The sequence below is a fragment of the Triturus cristatus genome, chromosome 7, assembly GCF_964204655.1.
Source record: "Triturus cristatus chromosome 7, aTriCri1.1, whole genome shotgun sequence".
Lineage (NCBI taxonomy): Eukaryota > Metazoa > Chordata > Amphibia > Caudata > Salamandridae > Triturus > Triturus cristatus.
The window spans coordinates 1,857,314,494-1,857,338,841 of record NC_140590.1 but is presented as its reverse complement, the minus strand read 5'-3'; the positions used below and the strand labels follow the sequence as shown (position 1 = coordinate 1,857,338,841).

General features: G+C 49.9%; 1 protein-coding gene across 3 annotated transcripts in view; it reads right to left on the bottom strand.

Annotated features, from left to right (window-relative positions):
• Nucleotides 1–24,348, bottom strand: part of LOC146813473 (uncharacterized) — a 263,778-nt gene that overhangs the window by 165,560 nt on the left and 73,870 nt on the right. For all 3 annotated transcript variants that reach the window (XR_014966985.1, XM_085620277.1, XM_085620278.1), the window contains exons 4-6: nucleotides 8,735–8,848; nucleotides 5,044–5,133; nucleotides 1,875–1,964 (exon numbers count right to left, since the gene is read on the bottom strand). Coding sequence is in view for 2 of the 3 variants with exons in the window: in XM_085620277.1 (XP_085476403.1) it covers nucleotides 1,875–1,964; nucleotides 5,044–5,133; nucleotides 8,735–8,848 (294 nt within the window). In the remaining variant the exon portion in view is untranslated. The remainder of the gene's footprint in view (nucleotides 1–1,874; nucleotides 1,965–5,043; nucleotides 5,134–8,734; nucleotides 8,849–24,348) is intronic.

Here is a 24,348-nt window from a genome sequence, read left to right as displayed (position 1 = left end):
TAGCAAAAACTGTATGTCTGTACAAATGTAATGGTCATTTTAAATGACGATATGTTGTCTGTAATGGCAGTGCACTACCACACCATGCCCACTCCACTTTCCCCGATCCACTCTACTCTGCACCCCTCCACAATTCTCTACTCTACTCTGCACCTCTCTACTCTATGCCAATGCACTCTACCCCACGCAACTCTACTATGCACCACTGCACTCTTTGCCACTGCACTCTTCAGTACTCTAGTCTAGGCCAATCCACTCTGCACCACTCAACTCTTTTGCTGCTCCACTCTACTCTGCAACCTGAACTTTACACCAATGCACTCTACTCTGTACCACTGCACTTTATGCCACTATACTCTATGCCACTGCACCCTACCCTGCGCCACTTCACTCTATGCCACTTCACTCTCCTCTGAAACAATCTACTCTATGCCACTGCGCAGTGCAACTCCACGCCACAGCAATCTAAGGCTGCAGCATCCACTCTGCACCTCTGTACTCTACTGTTCACAACTCTAATCCATGCCACTATACTCTTAACCTCTGCACTCTACATCATTTTATTCAAAACCAATGCCCTCTGCGTCACTGCACTCTACGCCAATCTACTCTGCACCACTGCAATCTACAGCACTATACTCTACCTTTAAACACTCTTCGCGACTGCACTGTACACCATTGTACTCTACATCACTGCACTCTACACCCCTCTCTTCTACTGTGCACCACTGCTCCTTACGTCACTCTACTCTGCACCTCTCAATTCTACAACATTGTACTATACACCAGTGCACTGTACGACAGTCCTCTCTGCAACACTGCACTGTCTGCCACTGTACTCTATCCCACTGCACTGTATGCCACTGCACTCTACCCTACACCACAACACTCTACGCCACTGCACTCCACGCAACTGCACTCTACTCTGCACCACTCTAATTTACTGCACTCTAGGCCAACTCAGCGTACACCACTACACTTAACGCCACTCTACTCTGCATTGCTTCACTCCACGTCACTGCACTCTAAGCCAATCCACTCTAAGTCACTGTAATCTACTCTGCATCACTGCACTTTACTCTGAAATATCTGCTCTCCTCCACTGTACAATACGGCACACTATTCCACTCTGTACCACTCCTCTCTACGCCACTGCAATTCATCCTGCGCCGCTCCACTCTATACCACTATATGCCACTATAATCTAGGCCGCTGTACTCTAAGTCAATGCACACTATGCCACTTTACTCAAAACCAATACACTCTACGCCCCTGCACTCTACACAAATCTACTCTGCACCACTGCACTGTACGCCACTATAACGTATACACCATTCCACTTTATGTCACTGAATTCTACGCCACTCTATTCTGATCTCCAGCACTGTATGCTGATCACAGGGCCTCGCAGGGTGGGAGGGGCCGTTCAATCCACGCCCACTCATGGTAGGGCCACACAAGGAGGAATGGTGACATGACTTGCTGATCACAGGGCCTCACAGGGTGGGAAGGGCTGTTTACTCCACGCCCGCTCATGGCACAAGGAGGAAGGGGGATATGATTTGCTCATCAAGGGCCTGACAGGGTGGGAGGGGCTGATCACTCCTGGCCCACGCACACGGCAGAGCCGCACAAGGAGGAAGTCGGACATGACTTCCTGATCACACGGTCTCAAAGGGTGGGGGGTAGGTCCAAGAGAGTGCAGTCTCATTATTCAAAGCAGGAATATCTCAGTGGGTTGGAGCGATAGGGATGACGTACAGACACATACCAATAATTTTCCCACTGTGATATAAAAGCAGATGCAACTCATGAACAAGGGGCTCTCCAACAGTTCACAGCTGTGTGATCCATAGTAAACACTTATAACTCACCATAGTCTTGGTCAATGCCCCTTTCTTCGACTTCTGCACTAAACTGGTCAATACAAATGGAAGCTGGCTCTTCTTTTTTCAAACAAACAGCTGTGTTAAGAAAAGAAAATGTGAGTAACGAGTTTATAGCAATATTTTTGCAAAAAGTAAAAGAATTAACAGTTTCAACCATAACAAAGATGCATTTTGTCAGTACAGTACTAACGTGGCACAATTTACTTTCCTCTACAGGTTAGAGTCCTATGCCAGAGGTTGGCCAGAGACATTTATAGTAACTAATAAAGTGAGGAAATTACACGGTTCATCCACTCTGTGACTTAAGTAAACTCTGACTTAGTCTTTGGCGGGGTCAGTGGTGGTGATGGCAGTGATTGGTGAGTTCTGGCGACGGCTGAGGTGGGTCAGTGCTGGTGGGAGCAGCAGTAGCTGAGGCAGATACGCATTGGACTTTGGTGAGTCAGTGCAGGTGGTGGCTTCGGGGAATGAGCATAAGGCTGTGGTACGGCTGATAATGTGTGTTGGTGGTAACAGTTTAGTGGGGCAACCTGCTGTCCATCTGTTCTGCGACGAACGCTATCTGTTGCATTTAGGAACAGGCAGGTTACAAGGTTGTTCCTCTATCCTATGCTGCTAGATCACCTATTTTCCTGCACTTGGCTATATTTAAGGGGTTATGACCATGTGTGTGGAAGTTGGAGGTATCAGGTTCATTAAGTGAAAATAGAAGTTGTGTACATTATTTGTTCATTTATGCACTTCTCGCCGCTCTAATCTATGCCACTCTACTGTGCATAACTCTACTGTGCACAACTCTACTCTACGCCACTGCACTATATGCCATTCTATGCCAATTTACTCAAAACCAAAGCACTCTTCACCAACTATTCTACACCACTGCACTCTATGCCACGATCCCTGCTCTGCAACACTTTACTCTATGCCACTGCACTCTATGCTACTCTGTTTTACTGTGCACCAATGTATTCTACGCCACTGATCTCTACACCACTCAACTCTACTGCACTCTACTCTGCATCACTGCACTCTTCGCCATTGCACTCTACTCTAAAGGTCTGCATTTTACACCTTACTACTCCACGCCACTTAACTCTACTCTGAAACAATCTACTCTGCGCCACTGCACTCTACCACTCTACTTCCCTCTGCGCCACTCCACCCTGTGCCACTCTATTCTACGGCATTGCATGTCTCTTGTTCATCTTTTAAACTGACTGAAATAAGCACGTGTTCTATGAGGTCAATAAAATGAATCTATTACAGGATGTAAATTTACATACACATGGTTGAATAGGGGAGGGAAAATCTACACAAGAAATGTGTGTGGAGAGGAGAAATCACTCTACTTTTGTGTCAGGGACAGAGGGAAAGCTGGTCACTCGTACAAAGCGTTGAAGATTCCTAGGAGGTGATAGACACTCCAATGTAATGGAGCTCATAATATGGTGGACGGGATATCTGCCATGTTTGTGATGGGGTCACCCGCCTGCCAAACTCGTAATCCGGCCCTTAGAGAGGGTCACCCTCTTTACGGCTTAAAAACAGCTTTACTAAAGGAATACCTAACGTCATAATAAGCTGCTGCAGTTAACTGAAAGGGTTTGTGGTGTGCTGGTGAAGGCTAGACAACGAGCATCATCAGGGAATAGTGAAACTGCTTCTGAAAATAAGAATAAACATGAAGGCTACTTCATGTACCCTAGGATGATGAAAATGGGACAACTGCCATTAAATTGTAACCTGTGAGGTGAGAGCTCGTAATTCAACCCCAAGAAATACAACTCTGGAACCTCTGTGGCCTGCCGAAACAAGTCACCTTACCAGCACCAGTCGCATGTCGCTGATGGCAAAATAGAAAACCATAGTTGCAGAAAAGATGAGAGCAAACACATGTGCACCGGGTCAGCTTAGGAACAAAGGGAATTTATTACACTAGCCAATGCTTGTTTACCTGGCCAGGTAAGATCACCCACCAACACTAACAGAATGCGGCCTTCACAGAGACCCTACATAGGTGATATCATACACCTTGTAGGAACATGAGTGGCACTGGGCCAGCATTACAGTAGCACGTCAACTGTCAAAAGGCCATCAATGCGTTCTTCACGCTATAGATGTTATAGAAACAAGATTATCAACAGAGAGGATAGAATCTGGATTTCTCTGTGTAAGAGCGAAAGTAGACTAAGGCATAGGTGTGCACAGGCAAGGACGAAGAATAAGACTTCTGCCTCTGCCCGAGTCAGAGCATAACAGCAACAGTTGGTAATTAAGTTCATAAGACACATGGTCTATTCAACGCACAGACTCTACAGTCAGGAAGAGCAATTCACTCCTGGCCCGTTCACGCCAGGGCGCACAAGGAGGGAGGGGGACATGACTTGCTGATCACAAGGCCTCACTGGGTGGGAGGGGCTACTCACTCTATGTCTGCTCATGGCAGGGCACACAAGGAGGAAGGGGGAACATGACTTGCTGATCACAAGGCCTCGCATGGTGGGAGGGGCTACTCACTATGTCTGCTCATGGCCGGGCCGCACAAGGAGGGAGGGGGACATGACTTGCTGATACCAGGGCCTCGCAGGGTGGGAGGGGCTACTCACTCGATGTCTGCTCATGGCCGGGCCGCACAAGGAGGGAGGGGGACATGACTTGCTGATCACAAGGCCTCACTGGGTGGGAGGGGCTACTCACTCTATGTCTGCTCATGGCAGGGCACACAAGGAGGGAGGGGGACATGACTTGCTGATCACAAGGCCTCACTGGGTGGGAGGGGCTACTCACTCTATGTCTGCTCATGGCAGGGCACACAAGGAGGGAGGGGGACATGACTTGCTGATCACAAGGCCTCACTGGGTGGGAGGGGCTACTCACTCTATGTCTGCTCATGGCCGGGCCGCACAAGGAGGGAGGGGGAACATGACTTGCTGATACCAGGGCCTCGCATGGTGGGAGGGATAGGTGCAAGAGAGTGCAGTCTCAGTAGCCAGAGCAGGGAGGGATATCTCAGTGGGCTGGAGTGATAGGGCTGACAATCAGGCACATGGCAATCATTTCCCCACTGTGATATAAAAAGCAGATGTAACTCATGAACAAGGGGCTCTCTAACCGTTCACAGCTGTGTGATCCATAGGAAACACTTGTAACTCACCATACTCTTGGTCAATGCTCCTTTCTTCGACTTCTGCACCAAACTGGTCAATGTAGATGGAAGCCGGCTCTTCTTTATTCAAACAAACAGCTGTGTTAAAAAAAGAAAATGTGGACAACAAGTTTACAACAATATTTTTGCAAAAAGTAAAGAAATGAGTAGCTTCAGCGATAACAAAGATACATTTTGTCAGTACAGTACTAACGTGGCACAATTTACCTTCCTCTACAGGTTAAAGTCTCATGTCACAGGTTGGCCAGAGACATTTATAGTAACTAATAAACTAAGCAAATTACACAGTTCATCCACTCTGTGACTTAAGGAAACTCTGACTTAGGCTTTGGCGGGGTCAGTGGTGGTGATGGCAGTGACTGGTGAGTTCTGGCGACGGCTGAGGTGGGCAGGCCAGTGCTGGTGGGAGAAGTGGTAGCTGAGGCAAATACGCATTGGACTTTGGTGAGTGGCTGGGGGGAATGAGCATAAGGCTGTGGTACGATTGATAATGTGTGTTGGTGGTAACGGTTTAGTGGGGCAACCTGCTGGCCATCTGTAGGAAACTGCCCTTTTTCGCCATGTTGCCCCCACTTTTTCCCTAATGTTGATGTAATTTGACTGAGTGTGCACTGGGTTCCTGCCAACCAGGTACCCAGGGCCTATGTTCTTTCTCAAAACTTTACTGTTGCAAAACCCAATTGGCAACTCTCTGGCCACATACAAGTCCCCTGTAAAAGGTACCACAGGTACCAAGGGCACTGTTACCAGGGAAGACCTCTAAGGGCTGCAGCACTTATTGTGCCACCCTTAGAGGCCCTGTAACTTTACACTCACCCACTGCCATTGCAGGCTGCGTGTTGTGGTGCAGAACAAAATGAAGAGCTAACATGGCACACATCCCTGTTTACCATGCCTACAACCCACTCCCCTGGCATAGATCAGTCACCGCTCTAGCTGGGTGCCCTATACCAGTGGTAAGGGTACCGGTGCATGAGCCCTGTACCCCTACAGTTAGACATTGTAAGTGCAGTCATGCCATAAAGAGTATATGGTGCTGGGAGTTTGTCATTACGAACTCCACAGCACCATAATGGCATTACTGAAAGCTGAGAAGTTTGGTATCAAACGTCTCAGCACATTAAACCCAAACTGATGTCAGTGTGGCATTTAATGAAAAATGATGCACTCAGAGGGCATCTTAGAGATGCCCCCTGAAAAACGACCTAACTCTAGTGTCCTGGCTGAGTGGCTGCTCGCCAGCTGCCGCCACCACCAGACATGATACTGGACCCCTGGGTCGAGAGCCTGCTGCTCTCAGGGTCTTGAAACAAAGCACATCCTGGGACGAGATTTCAAGCCTCCTCCCCCAGGATGGGAAGGGTCCACGAAGGGGGAGTTTCAAAGGCTTGCTGCCTTTGTGAGCTACCCCAGCCATTTGCTGCTCCCAGCAACTGGTCCCCACCGGTTCTGACCCCCACTTTGGGAGGGAGAATCAGTAGGAAAACCAAGCTAGGAGGAGAGGTGTACCCACCTTTACCAACCCTATCCCTCAGGTGGGACAGGTGAGGGGAAGCACAACTCTCAGTCCCCGTCATCTTGCAGATGCGGGGGACCCAGCCTACCAGAGTGAGGCTTAGGCCCCCCTCCCACTGGAGGGTGGCATACTAGGGGGTGTACCCACACCAAGGAAGGGGCCCATTGGTCCTGCATTGTAGCCATCTGTAACGCCCCTAAATTTAGTATTTAGGGGCAACCCTGAAACTTGCCTCAAGAGACAAGAAACAAGAAGAAGAAGGACTGAAGATCCGTGCTGAAGAAAAAGAGGACACCAACTGACTTGGCCCCAGCCCTACAGGTCTGACCCGACCTCAACCTGCTCCAGGGAAATTCCAGTGTGTCCTGCAGCCAGCAGCCCCCAAGAAACCAGAGGATCTGCCCTGCCTTCCCCAACCAGGCCAAATCTCAGAGTCTGTACCACTCTGCACCCGATGCCCACACCCTGAGTGGCCCAATACCACAAGGAGGTCTCCCTGGCGATCCTGACCCAGGATCCGGTGATCTTTGACATACCTCAAGTCTCCAGCCAACGCCTGCAGCCCCGTTCCAGATGATCCCCCCGACCGCGACCGGAGCCAGTAAGAAAAACCCAATGCCAAAAGATACCCCTGCACCTGATGTCAAACAGCCTTGGGTGGCCTAACCGACGATGTCCCAGCATCGCAACTTACCTCTCCAACCAGTCGTCGCCTCCAGAAGATCTTCGTCCCCAAGCCTGCAGTGTTTGTTACAACCGGAGAATCCCCATTCAAATCAACAGGGCACCGGACGCCAAAACAGCACCCTGCCGCCCCTGTGAGTGCACCTTGTGTGCTAAATCGGATCCCCCTTTGCCCTGAGCCAAACAACGGGAGCTTTGCTCCCACAACCCAGAGGCCTGCTCGTGAGCAGCCACCGACCGGAGGCCCCCTATCCTCTGTTGGATAACATTGGGCCTCAGCACTCTGCACCCGGCCGCCCTGGTGCTGTTGAGGGTACTTTGAGAGTGCATCCTCGACCCTGGGGGAACCCTGGTTCTAACCCCAGAATACCAACTCCAAAACTCACTGTTGTACAAAAACCTAAGACACTGCAAATATACAAAAACTGATTTACTTTTCTCTAGGAAATGTCCCACTGTGATATCTAGGCATATCACACGGAGTAATAAAGGTAACTTAAAAAGGTAACTTAAAAAGTAATCTGTAAAGTAACTTGAAAAGTAATCTGAAAAGTAATTCAACTGTTTTATAAACAAATGACTTACCTGTAAACCAATCCAACTGCATTCAAACTGCATTAAAATTGTATTTCACCGCACAATACCTGCAAAGTATTATATACTTACCTGTCCCAGGCCTGGCTTGGTTCTAGAATATAAAATATAACTAAATAATATTTTTGATAGAAACAAATTGGTCTGAGTTCAGTCTTTGAGTGTGTGGCATCATTTCTTACCTGAGTGTGTGTACAATTAATGCTTAACACTACCCTCTGATAAAACCTTACTGCTCGCCCACACTACCACAAACAGAGAGTGAGGTGCTATCTACTTTTACCTCTGCCTACCTTTGGGGTTCCAATGGACTCTGTGCACACTATACCTTACTTTGGTATAGTATATACAGAGCCAGCGTCCTACACAATCTGTTCCGCGACAAACGCTATCGGCTGCATTTAGGAACAGGTACGTTGCAAGGTTGCTCCTCTGCCCTATGCTGCTCCATCGCCTATTTTCCTGCACTTGACTAAATTAAAGGGGTTATGACCATGTGAGTGAGAAGTTGGAGGAATCAGGTTCCTCGAGTGAAAACAGAAGTTGGGTACTTATAAGCGCAATGGTTTATGAAGGGCCTGCCTTAGTTTCTATGCTTTGCTGGGAGCAGGTAATCTGTGTCATCCAAACTGAAAGTCTTAGAGATGGCAGCAAACATAATTATTCCTGGACTAAAGAGGCTAAGTCTAAAGATCTGGTTAGTAGGTGAGGGAGAATAAATGTATAAGACTAAGTAAAAGCGACAATTTAATTCTGAAAAAATGTGTACTTTGTTATTGGGACGGCCCAGTATTCATTTTATGTCAAATGTAGTTGTTGTGGTGGATTATAAGGATATATTTTGAAAATACAATTGCACAAATGATCACACTGATTATTCTTCACCTTGGCTGACGCAATCATCTCTCTCTCTTTCTCCCGTGGTCTGAGGGTTCTTCGGGAGACGATTTTCTTCTTGTTCGACGTTGTATACCACATCAGGAGTGGTAATGAAGCCACCTGTTTCATAAATACACAGAATAATCATTTGCCGTCCTGGAGAAAATATCCTCCTGATCCTAGGCCCAAGCCCCATTTGTGCCCCTGCACTTCTTGCTTTCTGAACTGCTGTTCTTCCACTCTGCCTACACATGCTGGAGTACATTTGTGTTGGTGGAAATACACAAACACTCTGAACCTCTTTAAACCTCTTGCAACTTGAAGCATTCAAAGATACGATGAGCCAATACACTCCTACAGCTTGTGGATGTAGGGGTACGATGCAAGGAAATACAACTCTGGCAAAATGAGAGGGAAATGCTCAGAATCATCCAAATCCCACCAATTCCCTTTACTTGGAGATTTAGAACCAAGTGGGACCCACTGATGCTGCTTTAGATCCAAAAAGGGAAGGTTGTATTGACAAAGCAACCCATATTGGCCACTGATATAGACACACTCTTCCTTCCCAAGCACACCCATGGAGAAGCACGCTACCAATTCACAAATATGATTGAGCACCCGAACCGGGGTATGAAGCGCTATAGAAATACAACTACGGAGTAGCATGGTGTGGTCAAGATGGCAGAGTAGCCAGACGTACTCCACCACAACTTCCGCTCAACACTGTTGTGTGACCCTGTACGCGGGGCGCAGTTTTGAGAATCAGGACAGTGGCAGAGAGTGGCTTTGGCTAAGCAGGGCTGCAAGTGGATAAGGGTGGTGCACCACTGCCTTGAGTTGAAGGCCTCTGGGGCCAGGGAGAGGCCTGAGCGATGGCTCTCTGAAGTGTGAGTAGGATCCGGGTAGCTGCAGTATTCCTGGACAAAGACTTTGCGGCCCGGGGCGGTTTAGAGTGACTTTGGCTCTGGCAGGCCCCCTCATGGAAAAGGTCGGTATGCTACAGCCTAGTTTTGAAGGCTGCTGGGACCACGTGGCAGATCGCACCATGGCTCACAGCACCCTGGGTGGACCGCGCATAAATGTAAAACTTTAAGAAGGTAAACTTTGGGTCCCAGCCCAATGCAAAGTTACTTTGGCTCTACAGGGACCTCTCGTTGAACAAATGGTGCGCTGCGGCCCAGGTTTGAAGTCTTCTGGAATCTGGTGGTGGCCCAAGTGACGGCTCCTTATGCCGCGGTTGAGCACGGAGCAGCTGCAGGAGTTAGAGAAGGGCATTTTGAAAACCTTACCTGGCCGGGAGAGGTAACTAGAAGGAGCAGCTGATTGTTCTGTATGAGAAGAACAGTGTATAGCAGCTGGAAAGACATGGGCCCCTGAAGCACGGATGCACATATTTTGGTAGTTTCCTATTGGGCCCACAAACCAGTGGAGACTTCTTTGGACTATAAGAGGGGCAGTGGGCAATGCCTGGGACTGTAGAGAGGAAGCGGCAGACAAACTGTATTTGAGCAAGTCTGTGTTGCAAGTGGGGATCCAAACAGATTTTCTGTAAACTAGGGTCAGCAAAAGGAATGACTGGGTGCCCTGTGTGGAAAATGAAGGTCCCGGCTGCAACAGGATAATTCATTGAAGATTTACTAGATTTTTTGATTTCCCCTTGTCTCTGTATTAACCTCAATATGTACAAGCTCCAGGTTGGATGCTAGAAATTAAGTAACCTCCCCTGAGGGCTGCAGGTCGGAGGGAGAGTAGGGCGATGGTCAGAGTTTCTAGGGTAACTGGTCGGAGCGTAGGGATTCGGCTGTGCCCCGCAGGCCCCCTAAGAAGACATCTCAAGGCGGCCACTTGGCCTCCTTGGACAAATCAAGGCTACAACCAGGACCAGAGGTACGACACAAACAAAAAATGTTTTGTGCGGTACTTCTACTCCTACTACACTTCTTGGAGGCACCGACAGGGGTAGCAAGAGATAGCATTTTTCTCACCGGGCTCCTCAACGAAGTTTGGGACTCAAAGCTAGGACAACTTGGACGTACCGGAGCCTTTTCAAAGAAATGTTAAAAAGCACTTTGTGACCTGGGCATAAGGGATGTGTGTCAAGGATTACATACCACTGACATGGAATACATGTGGTACTTATATGTTCATTGCACACGCAGTGCCCTTGTAGCTAAAGTTCAAGCTGTAGATACTGATGCAATCACGGTGTCAGCCATGTTTGGGTCACTGCACACTGCCATTGGGTATCAAGGAGCAGGGGGACATGATTGTGGCTTCACTCCTCACTGCTGAGAGATTCAATCGTGCAGAAATTAGCCAACAGATAGAGGACTAGTTTAGTCTGAACAGAGAAGTGGAGGCCCCACCCGGTAGAGTCTGGGATGCTTTTAATTCGAGGCAGGGATATAGCAATTGCAGCTACCCACCATCAAATCCACGATTTGGAGGTACTTAATTTAGAGGAGGAAGTGCAAGATTTGAAGTCAGAAATCTGGTGTTGCCCCTTCCTGCGGATTACATGTAAACTTACTGCTGCCGAGTGTCAGCTTTGCGTTTACTACACCAGTAAAGCTGAACTAGCTCTGCTCCATTTAAAGAAGAGGGCCTCCATCAAGGGGACAAGGTGGGCCCACAATTAGCTAGACTCTTACAGACAGGCATGAGAGGATATGTATAAATAAGAAATCCAAACGCCAATGGAAGACATAGTAATAGATGATGCAAAGAAACTTAATGAATTTAGGCAGTTGAATTCGATGTTGTATGCAACAGGAGCCTGCGCCCACCCACAACAGCAAGTTTACCTGAGACATGTTCAGCTTCATCGTGTGACTTTTACCAGCAGGAGAGCTTGGGTGAACCTCTGCAGGTTAAGGAGGTTAACATGGCGATTAAAACCATGAAACCTTGAAGCTTAACAAAGCCCCGGGTCCTAAGGCGTTCATAACTTTTTGTAAAATGTTTGCACAAAACTTTCAACCAAATAAGCAGACCTCTTTAATGACTACACAAGCAAGGGGACCGTTAAACCTACAATGAGTGATGCCGTTTTCACTGTCCTTTCTAAACCAGGTAAGGATGCTAGACAATGTGCTTCCTACCCCCCTGTAGCGCTCCTTAACATTGATGCTAGGCTTTAGACAAAGATCCTGGCCGTCCGCGTCACAGCGGTATTGCCCTCCCTGTTTAATCTGGATAAGAGCAGATTCGTACAGGGACAACACATGATAACAGAGTGGTGATCCACCTGGACAGAAAGGCCTCCCTGAACAAGATACCAGTAATAATCCTATCGTTGGACACAGAGACGGATTTCGACTGGTCGTTTCTGCGCGAGTCCCGTGCTCACGGTGTCACTGGAACCAAGGTGTACCCGACTGAGGAGCCCATCCCTATGGCTGCACCGTCCCTGGGTTGCTTGTGTTCCGGTTCAGGGAGGACCTAGCTTGACGTTCGGGTTAGACGGTTTCCAATGGGTCAAGACTGATTTGCATATGGCTGGGTCCAAACTGAGGTGGCATGGTGAGTCAAAGATCGATGGGTTGGTGTGCTACCCCGAGCTATTGTCAGTGGTTAGACGTATTGCAAGCATTCCTCCCATCACCTTTTGTATGTTTCCCGTTTCTGTGTCTGATCTTCCAGCGAATGGGGGTTGGACCGCACTTTTTGAAAATAGGTTTTTCAAACTACTTTAATGGCACAGCAAGAGTTACTCTTAACGGTCTCAAGTCGAGAATATCTGGCTGCAGTGTGGCATTAGGCAGGGGTGTCCCTTCTTGCAACTTCTGTTCCGCCATAATCGCCAGCCAGAAGGTATCACAGGTATTACATTCGGCTCTCTGGAACCCAAAATGACTCTGTATGTGGATGACATAACTCTTACTTTGGGGTACTCATTCCCTTCTCCAGGTGGTGATAGCTCTTCTTAAGGCCTTAATTATGAGACCCAAGAAGATTTTAATTTACACCTTTCGGATGATGAGGCTGAAGTGTTAGAACAATCACTTCCCTTTTGATGAAGCAGGAAGAGGGTTAAGCGCCTACACACTACAGACCTTTTTAGCACTAATTAGCCCTCCTTCTTAGCATTAAACGGGAACATGAGTCTGGGGGAACTAATGATGTCCTGGATGGGAAGAATCAATACCATTAAAATGGGTCTTCTTCCGAGGCTTTATTATCTCTTCCAGGCCCTTCTGGTATGGGCAGACAGATCATATTCAAGCACATTCAACAGCTTTTGTCCTCGTTTGTATGGAGGGGCAAGAACCCCAGACTCTCGCAGAAGCTGTTTGTCCAGGCGAGAGATAAGTGTGGGTTTGGCCTTCCTCACATTCTACGTTACTCTGCTGCGGCTTAACTGAGAATAGACATGGAATGGTCTAGGGCAGAATCTAAAAACAATTGGATCCATATGGGCCATGCAATACTATGCAGACCTTTGTGTGTCTTAATATGAGTTGAAAAGAAGTACAGACTGCCTAAACCTATCGGAGCCCCAATAGTCAATACCACCCGGCGCTTCTGGGATACCCTTGTTGAGACCAGAGGGCTCATAATGTATCGCTCTCCCTATGCCCCGATCCGCTTCAATGGATGATGGACACTTGCATTGGAGAATCAAGTGTTTCATCACTGAAGGTGCGAGGGATGCAGAATGATATTCGATGTGTACTGCCATAGGTTATACAATGAAAGCTGAATTTTCCTTTATCGAAAGGGCGCAGCTGCGTTACGCACACATTAGGCACGGCTTCACTCATAAGCGCATCCGGGAGGGAGCCACTTGAAATTAAACAACTTGAGGCACTTTTCCCTAAACTAAAGGCACCAGGGGTAATATTTCAAATGTATTCTGGTTACAAGTTCCACACGAAGCACCGAAGTCTTGGGAACACAAAAAGAAATGGGAATGGATACTGGATAGGCGGGTACCAAATAAGCAGTGGCTAAGACTTAACAGGGATTTAAACTAGTCTTCCACATCAAACGCAGGTCAATACATTCACTACAAATCATGATATGGTTGGTACCATACCCTCCTCAACCTTCACAAGCTAATGCAAATCCTAGATGCTGGAGGGCTTGCAAACCTTTGGGTGATTTGCTGCACATCTGAGGGCAGCGTCCAATGAGACGCTCTTTCTGGGAAAGGTATCTAAATTGACCATAGCCTACAAGAAAAAAGGAAATGCCTGGGCTTTCTTGGTGATGTCACATAATCCGGTCTATCCTAGTGCTTCAACAGCTAACTACTAATTTGAATGGGCTGCGTTTATAATTTAATGCTAAATGAAAGCTGTTATATGCGGTAATGTGTGGAGGTCCTTCAAACACCTAGCTTTCGCCATGTGGGAGGGCTCTAGGTCCATTTTATTGAATTAACTGGCACTATAATGAATCATGTTAAAGCTGTTGAAACGTCTGCAAGAAACTGTTGGCACTGAACACTGCAGCAAGAACAAACAGCGCTTACAGTGAATATTATGGATAGGGCCGATTCCCCCTATGGGTAGGGTGGCGGAAGGGCTAGTCTGGATCACAGGATGCTATTCTGCTGATCTCTTATCCGGGTGACCCTTTATATCTACATAAAATGTTTATGTATTCGTGAACACAGAATGGCCACATGGGAATCTATTGTGTTAAACTGATCCGCAGAAAACCTAATCAACAGACTTCAGCAAAAAAAACAAAATAATACAATGCACAATGCACTCAATAATAATTCAACCATCCACCGTTGCACATGCAGCCACCCAAACCTATGCCTCTATCAACCCTTCATCAAGCATCCATCATCCTCCCTCACATAAGCACTAACCCATGCCCCAATACCCACAACCAAACATTCATCTATGTGCATACACTTGAATCAATCCAGCAGCGCAAGTGCCCGACCCATCGCTCCACCCAATGTCCACCAACCATTGTACACAACCAGAGCCACGCACGCACATATTGATCATCGTATGTAACATTACAGAAATGAATCCATACATCTATCTACCAAAGTCCCCCTGCGACTGTTTGCACCCATAAGTATTTTTCGTCACTGCTTGTCTCTGTGTGCATAACTACATCTGTGTGCTTTATGTTTACATTTGGGTCCCTGTATGTTTTCTACTTGTGCATTCATACATCACACAACAGCATGCGATGATTCCAGCAAATAACTTTCTTGTCTCCTTCCTGCTCACTCAAACTTTCCTCCTCCGTAGTTTCACTAACAGCTTCTATGTGCACATTTGTTTGTCCCTTTCACACATCCTCCTTCCCCTGTTTGTATTTATAGTTCTTAATGTTTGCTTTATGTCAGTCTTCATCCCATACAAGTTCCCATCTCCATTGGCACCCAGCATCTTCCTTAATTTTCCTCTTGTCAGTCCTTTCATCTGTGTGCCGCTGTTTCTTCCATCCAATCCTCCCTCTTTGCTTTTCTGCAGTCTTCCCGTTTAATTCTTTCCTGACGCCTCTCTTTCTGCCCTGGGTGACTCTAGGTGTATCTGGGCCGTTGGGTGCTTCCCTCTTCCTCTCTGGCTGAAGACATTTATCCCTTTTCCTTTCTGCCCTGGGTGACTCTAGGTGTATCTCTGCTGTTGGGTGCTTCCCTCTTCCTCTCTGGCTGAAGACATTGATCCCTTTTCCTTCTGCCCTGGGTGACTCTAGGTGTATCTCTGCTGTTGGGTGCTTCCCTCTTCCTCTCTGGCTGAAGACATTGATCCCTTTTCCTTCTGCCCTGTGTGACTCTAGGTGTATCTGGGCCGTTGGGTGCTTCCCTCTTCTTCTCTGGCTGAAGACATTGATCCCTTTTCCTTCCGCCCTGGGTGACTCTAGGTGTAGATCTGCTGTTGGGTGCTTCCCTCTTCCCCTCTGGCTGAAGACATTGATCCCTTTTCCTTCTGCCCTGGGTGACTCTAGGTGTATCTGGGCCGTTGGGTGCTTCCCTCTTCTTCTCTGGCTGAAGACATTGATCCCTTTTCCTTCCGCCCTGGGTGACTCTAGGTGTATCTCTGCCGTTGGGTGCTTCCCTCTTCCTCTCTGGCTGAAGACATTGATCCTTTTCCTTCCGCCCTGGGTGACTCTAGGTGTATCTCTGCCGTTGGGTGCTTCCCTCTTCCCCTCTGGCTGAAGACATTGATCCCTTTTCCTTCTGCCCTTGGTGACTCTAGGTGTATCTGGGGGGTTGGGTGCTTCCCTCTTCCTCTCTGGCTGAAGACATTGATCCCTTTTCCTTCTGCCCTGGGTGACTCTAGGTGTATCTCTGCCGTTGGGTGCTTCCCTCTTCCTCTCTGGCTGAAGACATTGATCCCTTTTCCTTCCGCCCTGGGTGACTCTAGGTGTATCTCTGCTGTTGGGTGCTTCCCTCTTCCTCTCGGGCTGAAGACATTGATCCTTTTCCTTCCGCCCTGGGTGACTCTAGGTGTATCTGGGCCGTTGGGTGCTTCCCTCTTCCTCTCTGGCTGAAGACATTGATCCCTTTTCCTTCCGCCCTGGGTGACTCTAGGTGTATCTCTGCTGTTGGGTGCGTCCCTCTTCCTCTCTGGCTGAAGACATTGATCCCTTTTCCTTCTGCCCTGGGTGACTCTAGGTGTATCTCTGCCGTTGGGTGCTTCCCTCTTCCCCTCTGGCTGAAGACATTGATCCCTTTTCCTTCTGCCCTTGGTGACTCTAGGTGTATCTGGGGGGTTGGGTGCTTCCCTCTTCCTCTCTGGCTGAAGACATTGATCCCTTTTCCTTCTGCCCTGTGTGACTCTAGGTGTATCTGGGCCGTTGGGTGCTTCCCTCTTCTTCTCTGGCTGAAGACATTTATCCCTTTTCCTTTCTGCCCTGGGTGACTCTAGGTGTATCTCTGCCGTTGGGTGCTTCCCTCTTCCTCTCTGGCTGAAGACATTGATCCCTTTTCCTTCCGCCCTGGGTGACTCTAGGTGTATCTCTGCCGTTGGGTGCTTCCCTCTTCCTCTCGGGCTGAAGACATTGATCCCTTTTCCTTCTGCCCTGGGTGACTCTAGGTGTATCTCTGCCGTTGGGTGCTTCCCTCTTCCTCTCTGGCTGAAGACATTGATCCCTTTTCCTTCTGCCCTGGGTGACTCTAGGTGTATCTCTGCTGTTGGGTGCTTCCCTCTTCCTCTCTGGCTGAAGACATTGATCCCTTTTCCTTCCACCCTGGGTGACTCTAGGTGTATCTCTGCTGTTGGGTGCTTCCCTCTTCCTCTCTGGCTGAAGACATTGATCCCTTTTCCTTCCGCCCTGGGTGCCTCTAGGTGTATCTCTGCTGTTGGGTGCTTCCCTCTTCCTCTCGGGCTGAAGACATTGATCCCTTTTCCTTCCGCCCTGGGTGACTCTAGGTGTATCTGGGCCGTTGGGTGCTTCCCTCTTCCTCTCTGGCTGAAGACATTGATCCCTTTTCCTTCCGCCCTGGGTGACTCTAGGTGTATCTCTGCTGTTGGGTGCGTCCCTCTTCCTCTCTGGCTGAAGACATTGATCCCTTTTCCTTCTGCCCTGGGTGACTCTAGGTGTATCTCTGCCGTTGGGTGCTTCCCTCTTCCCCTCTGGCTGAAGACATTGATCCCTTTTCCTTCTGCCCTTGGTGACTCTAGGTGTATCTGGGGGGTTGGGTGCTTCCCTCTTCCTCTCTGGCTGAAGACATTGATCCCTTTTCCTTCTGCCCTGGGTGACTCTAGGTGTATCTCTGCCGTTGGGTGCTTCCCTCTTCCTCTCTGGCTGAAGACATTGATCCCTTTTCCTTCCGCCCTGGGTGACTCTAGGTGTATCTCTGCTGTTGGGTGCTTCCCTCTTCCTCTCGGGCTGAAGACATTGATCCTTTTCCTTCCGCCCTGGGTGACTCTAGGTGTATCTGGGCCGTTGGGTGCTTCCCTCTTCCTCTCTGGCTGAAGACATTGATCCCTTTTCCTTCTGCCCTGGGTGACTCTAGGTGTATCTCTGCCGTTGGGTGCTTCCCTCTTCCTCTCTGGCTGAAGACATTGATCCCTTTTCCTTCTGCCCTGGGTGACTCTAGGTGTATCTCTGCCGTTGGGTGCTTCCCTCTTCCTCTCTGGCTGAAGACATTGATCCCTTTTCCTTCTGCCCTGGGTGACTCTAGGTGTATCTCTGCTGTTGGGTGCTTCCCTCTTCCTCTCTGGCTGAAGACATTGATCCCTTTTCCTTCCACCCTGGGTGACTCTAGGTGTATCTCTGCTGTTGGGTGCTTCCCTCTTCCTCTCTGGCTGAAGACATTGATCCCTTTTCCTTCCGCCCTGGGTGCCTCTAGGTGTATCTCTGCTGTTGGGTGCTTCCCTCTTCCTCTCGGGCTGAAGACATTGATCCCTTTTCCTTCCGCCCTGGGTGACTCTAGGTGTATCTGGGCCGTTGGGTGCTTCCCTCTTCCTCTCTGGCTGAAGACATTGATCCCTTTTCCTTCCGCCCTGGGTGACTCTAGGTGTATCTCTGCTGTTGGGTGCGTCCCTCTTCCTCTCTGGCTGAAGACATTGATCCCTTTTCCTTCTGCCCTGGGTGACTCTAGGTGTATCTCTGCCGTTGGGTGCTTCCCTCTTCCCCTCTGGCTGAAGACATTGATCCCTTTTCCTTCTGCCCTTGGTGACTCTAGGTGTATCTGGGGGGTTGGGTGCTTCCCTCTTCCTCTCTGGCTGAAGACATTGATCCCTTTTCCTTCTGCCCTGTGTGACTCTAGGTGTATCTGGGCCGTTGGGTGCTTCCCTCTTCTTCTCTGGCTGAAGACATTTATCCCTTTTCCTTTCTGCCCTGGGTGACTCTAGGTGTATCTCTGCCGTTGGGTGCTTCCCTCTTCCTCTCTGGCTGAAGACATTGATCCCTTTTCCTTCCGCCCTGGGTGACTCTAGGTGTATCTCTGCCGTTGGGTGCTTCCCTCTTCCTCTCTGGCTGAAGACATTGATCCTTTTCCTTCCGCCCTGGGTGACTCTAGGTGTATCTGGGCCGTTGGGTGCTTCCCTCTTCCTCTCTGGCTGAAGACATTGATCCCTTTTCCTTCTGCCCTGGGTGACTCTAGGTGTATCTCTGCTGTTGGGTGCTTCCCTCTTCCTCTCTGGCTGAAGACATTTATCCCTTTTCCTTTCTGCCCTGGGTGACTCTAGGTGTATCTGGGCCGTTGGGTGCTTCCCTCTTCCTCTCTGGCTGAAGACATTGATCCTTTTCCTTCTGCCCTGGGTGACTCTAGGTGTATCTCTGCCGTTGGGTGCTTCCCTCTTCCTCTCTGGCTGAAGACATTGATCCCTTTTCCTTCCGCCCTGGGTGACTCTAGGTGTATCTCTGCCGTTGGGTGCTTCCCTCTTCCTCTCTGGCTGAAGACATTGATCCCTTTTCCATCTGCCCTGGGTGACTCTAGGTGTATCTGGGCCGTTGGGTGCGTCCCTCTTCCTCTCGGGCTGAAGACATTGATCCCTTTTCCTTCCGCCCTGGGTGACTCTAGGTGTATCTCTGCTGTTGGGTGCTTCCCTCTTCCTCTCTGGCTGAAGACATTGATCCTTTTCCTTCTGCCCTGGGTGACTCTAGGTGTATCTCTGCCGTTGGGTGCGTCCCTCTTCCTCTCTGGCTGAAGACATTGATCCCTTTTCCTTCCCCCCTGGGTGACTCTAGGTGTATCTCTGCTGTTGGGTGCTTCCCTCTTCCTCTCTGGCTGAAGACATTGATCCCTTTTCCTTCTGCCCTGGGTGACTCTAGGTGTATCTCTGCCGTTGGGTGCTTCCCTCTTCTTCTCTGGCTGAAGACATTGATCCCTTTTCCTTCTGCCCTTGGTGACTCTAGGTGTATCTGGGGGGTTGGGTGCTTCCCTCTTCCTCTCTGGCTGAAGACATTGATCCCTTTTCCTTTCTGCCCTGGGTGACTCTAGGTGTATCTCTGCTGTTGGGTGCTTCCCTCTTCCTCTCTGGCTGAAGACATTGATCCCTTTTCCTTCTGCCCTGGGTGACTCTAGGTGTATCTCTGCTGTTGGGTGCTTCCCTCTTCCTCTCTGGCTGAAGACATTGATCCCTTTTCCTTCCGCCCTGGGTGACTCTAGGTGTATCTCTGCCGTTGGGCGCTTCCCTCTTCCTCTCTGGCTGAAGACATTGATTCCTTTTCCTTCTGCCCTGTGTGACTCTAGGTGTATCTCTGCTGTTGGGTGCTTCCCTCTTCCTCTCGGGCTGAAGACATTGATCCCTTTTCCTTCCGCCCTGGGTGACTCTAGGTGTATCTCTGCTGTTGGGTGCTTCCCTCTTCCTCTCTGGCTGAAGACATTGATCCCTTTTCCTTCCGCCCTGGGTGACTCTAGGTGTATCTCTGCCGTTGGGCGCTTCCCTCTTCTTCTCTGGCTGAAGACATTGATCCCTTTTCCTTCTGCTCTGGGTGACTCTAGGTGTATCTGGGCCGTTGGGTGCGTCCCTCTTCCTCTCTGGCTGAAGACATTGATCCCTTTTCCTTCTGCCCTGGGTGACTCTAGGTGTATCTCTGCTGTTGGGCGCGTCCCTCTTCCTCTCTGGCTGAAGACATTGATCCCTTTTCCTTCTGCCCTGTGTGACTCTAGGTGTATCTGGGCCGTTGGGTGCTTCCCTCTTCCTCTCTGGCTGAAGACATTGATCCCTTTTCCTTCCGCCCTGGGTGACTCTAGGTGTATCTCTGCTGTTGGGTGCGTCCCTCTTCCTCTCTGGCTGAAGACATTGATCCCTTTTCCTTCTGCCCTGGGTGACTCTAGGTGTATCTCTGCCGTTGGGTGCTTCCCTCTTCCCCTCTGGCTGAAGACATTGATCCCTTTTCCTTCTGCCCTTGGTGACTCTAGGTGTATCTGGGGGGTTGGGTGCTTCCCTCTTCCTCTCTGGCTGAAGACATTGATCCCTTTTCCTTCTGCCCTGGGTGACTCTAGGTGTATCTCTGCCGTTGGGTGCTTCCCTCTTCCTCTCTGGCTGAAGACATTGATCCCTTTTCCTTCCGCCCTGGGTGACTCTAGGTGTATCTCTGCTGTTGGGTGCTTCCCTCTTCCTCTCGGGCTGAAGACATTGATCCCTTTTCCTTCTGCCCTGTGTGACTCTAGGTGTATCTCTGCTGTTGGGTGCTTCCCTCTTCCTCTCGGGCTGAAGACATTGATCCCTTTTCCTTCCGCCCTGGGTGACTCTAGGTGTATCTCTGCTGTTGGGTGCTTCCCTCTTCCTCTCTGGCTGAAGACATTGATCCCTTTTCCTTCTGCCCTGGGTGACTCTAGGTGTATCTCTGCTGTTGGGTGCTTCCCTCTTCCTCTCGGGCTGAAGACATTGATCCCTTTTCCTTCCGCCCTGGGTGACTCTAGGTGTATCTCTGCTGTTGGGTGCTTCCCTCTTCTTCTCTGGCTGAAGACATTGATCCCTTTTCCTTCTGCCCTTGGTGACTCTAGGTGTATCTGGGGGGTTGGATGCGTCCCTCTTCCCCTCTGGCTGAAGACATTGATCCCTTTTCCTTCTGCCCTGGGTGACTCTAGGTGTATCTCTGCCGTTGGGTGCTTCCCTCTTCCTCTCGGGCTGAAGAAATTGATCCCTTTTCCTTCTGCCCTGGGTGACTCTAGGTGTATCTCTGCCGTTGGGTGCTTCCCTCTTCCTCTCTGGCTGAAGACATTGATCCCTTTTCCTTCTGCCCTGGGTGACTCTAGGTGTATCTCTGCCGTTGGGTGCTTCCCTCTTCCTCTCTGGCTGAAGACATTGATCCCTTTTCCTTCTGCCCTGGGTGACTCTAGGTGTATCTCTGCTGTTGGGTGCTTCCCTCTTCCTCTCTGGCTGAAGACATTGATCCCTTTTCCTTCCACCCTGGGTGACTCTAGGTGTATCTCTGCTGTTGGGTGCTTCCCTCTTCCTCTCTGGCTGAAGACATTGATCCCTTTTCCTTCCGCCCTGGGTGCCTCTAGGTGTATCTCTGCTGTTGGGTGCTTCCCTCTTCCTCTCGGGCTGAAGACATTGATCCCTTTTCCTTCCGCCCTGGGTGACTCTAGGTGTATCTCTGCTGTTGGGTGCTTCCCTCTTCCTCTCTGGCTGAAGACATTGATCCCTTTTCCTTCTGCCCTGTGTGACTCTAGGTGTATCTGGGCCGTTGGGTGCTTCCCTCTTCCTCTCTGGCTGAAGACATTGATCCCTTTTCCTTCTGCCCTGGGTGACTCTAGGTGTATCTCTGCTGTTGGGTGCTTCCCTCTTCCTCTCTGGCTGAAGACATTGATCCCTTTTCCTTCTGCCCTGGGTGACTCTAGGTGTATCTCTGCTGTTGGGTGCTTCCCTCTTCCTCTCTGGCTGAAGACATTGATCCCTTTTCCTTCTGCCCTGGGTGACTCTAGGTGTATCTCTGCTGTTGGGTGCTTCCCTCTTCTTCTCTGGCTGAAGACATTGATCCCTTTTCCTTCTGCCCTGGGTGACTCTAGGTGTATCTCTGCTGTTGGGTGCTTCCCTCTTCCTCTCGGGCTGAAGACATTGATCCTTTTCCTTCCGCCCTGGGTGACTCTAGGTGTATCTCTGCTGTTGGGTGCTTCCCTCTTCCTCTCTGGCTGAAGACATTGATCCCTTTTCCTTCTGCCCTGGGTGACTCTAGGTGTATCTGGGGGGTTGGGTGCTTCCCTCTTCCTCTCTGGCTGAAGACATTGATCCCTTTTCCTTCCGCCCTGGGTGACTCTAGGTGTATCTCTGCTGTTGGGTGCTTCCCTCTTCCTCTCGGGCTGAAGACATTGATCCTTTTCCTTCCGCCCTGGGTGACTCTAGGTGTATCTCTGCTGTTGGGTGCTTCCCTCTTCCTCTCGGGCTGAAGACATTGATCCTTTTCCTTCCGCCCTGGGTGCCTCTAGGTGTATCTCTGCTGTTGGGTGCTTCCCTCTTCCTCTCTGGCTGAAGACATTGATCCTTTTCCTTCCGCCCTGGGTGACTCTAGGTGTATCTGGGGGGTTGGGTGCTTCCCTCTTCCTCTCTGGCTGAAGACATTGATCCCTTTTCCTTCTGCCCTTGGTGACTCTAGGTGTATCTGGGGGGTTGGATGCGTCCCTCTTCCCCTCTGGCTGAAGACATTGATCCCTTTTCCTTCTGCTCTGGGTGACTCTAGGTGTATCTCTGCCGTTGGGTGCTTCCCTCTTCCTCTCTGGCTGAAGACATTGATCCTTTTCCTTCTGCCCTGGGTGACTCTAGGTGTATCTCTGCCGTTGGGTGCTTCCATCTTCCTCTCTGGCTGAAGACATTGATCCCTTTTCCTTCTGCCCTGGGTGACTCTAGGTGTATCTCTGCCGTTGGGTGCTTCCCTCTTCCTCTCTGGCTGAAGACATTGATCCCTTTTCCTTCCGCCCTGGGTGACTCTAGGTGTATCTCTGCTGTTGGGTGCTTCCCTCTTCCCCTCTGGCTGAAGACATTGATCCCTTTTCCTTCCGCCCTGGGTGACTCTAGGTGTATCTCTGCCGTTGGGTGCTTCCCTCTTCCTCTCGGGCTGAAGACATTGATCCCTTTTCCTTCCGCCCTGGGTGACTCTAGGTGTATCTCTGCCGTTGGGTGCGTCCCTCTTCCTCTCTGGCTGAAGACATTGATCCCTTTTCCTTCTGCCCTGGGTGACTCTAGGTGTATCTCTGCTGTTGGGTGCTTCCCTCTTCCTCTCGGCCTGAAGACATTGATCCTTTTCCTTCCGCCCTGGGTGACTCTAGGTGTATCTCTGCCGTTGGGTGCTTCCCTCTTCCTCTCTGGCTGAAGACATTGATCCCTTTTCCTTCTGCCCTGGGTGACTCTAGGTGTATCTCTGCCGTGGGGTGCTTCCCTCTTCCTCTCTGGCTGAAGACATTGATCCCTTTTCCTTCTGCCCTGGGTGACTCTAGGTGTATCTGGGGGGTTGGGTGCTTCCCTCTTCCTCTCTGGCTGAAGACATTGATCCCTTTTCCTTCCCCCCTGGGTGACTCTAGGTGTACCTGGGCTGTTGGGTGCTTCCCTCTTCCTCTCGGGCTGAAGACATTGATCCCTTTTCCTTCCGCCCTGGGTGACTCTAGGTGTATATCTGCTGTTGGGTGCTTCCCTCTTCCCCTCTGGCTGAAGACATTGATCCCTTTTCCTTTCTGCCCTGGGTGACTCTAGGTGTATCTTAGCCGTTGGGTGCTTCCCTCTTCCTCTCTGGCTGAAGACATTGATCCCTTTTCCTTCTGCTCTGGGTGACTCTAGGTGTATCTGGGGGGTTGGATGCGTCCCTCTTCCTCTCGGGCTGAAGACATTGATCCCTTTTCCTTCCGCCCTGGGTGACTCTAGGTGTATCTCTGCTGTTGGGTGCTTCCCTCTTCCTCTCTGGCTGAAGACATTGATCCCTTTTCCTTCCCCCCTGGGTGACTCTAGGTGTACCTGGGCTGTTGGGTGCTTCCCTCTTCCTCTCGGGCTGAAGACATTGATCCCTTTTCCTTCCGCCCTGGGTGACTCTAGGTGTATCTCTGCCGTTGGGTGCTTCCCTCTTCCCCTCTGGCTGAAGACATTGATCCCTTTTCCTTTCTGCCCTGGGTGACTCTAGGTGTATCTCTGCTGTTGGGTGCTTCCCTCTTCCCCTCTGGCTGAAGACATTGATCCCTTTTCCTTTCTGCCCTGGGTGACTCTAGGTGTATCTGGGCCGTTGGGTGCGTCCCTCTTCCTCTCGGGCTGAAGACA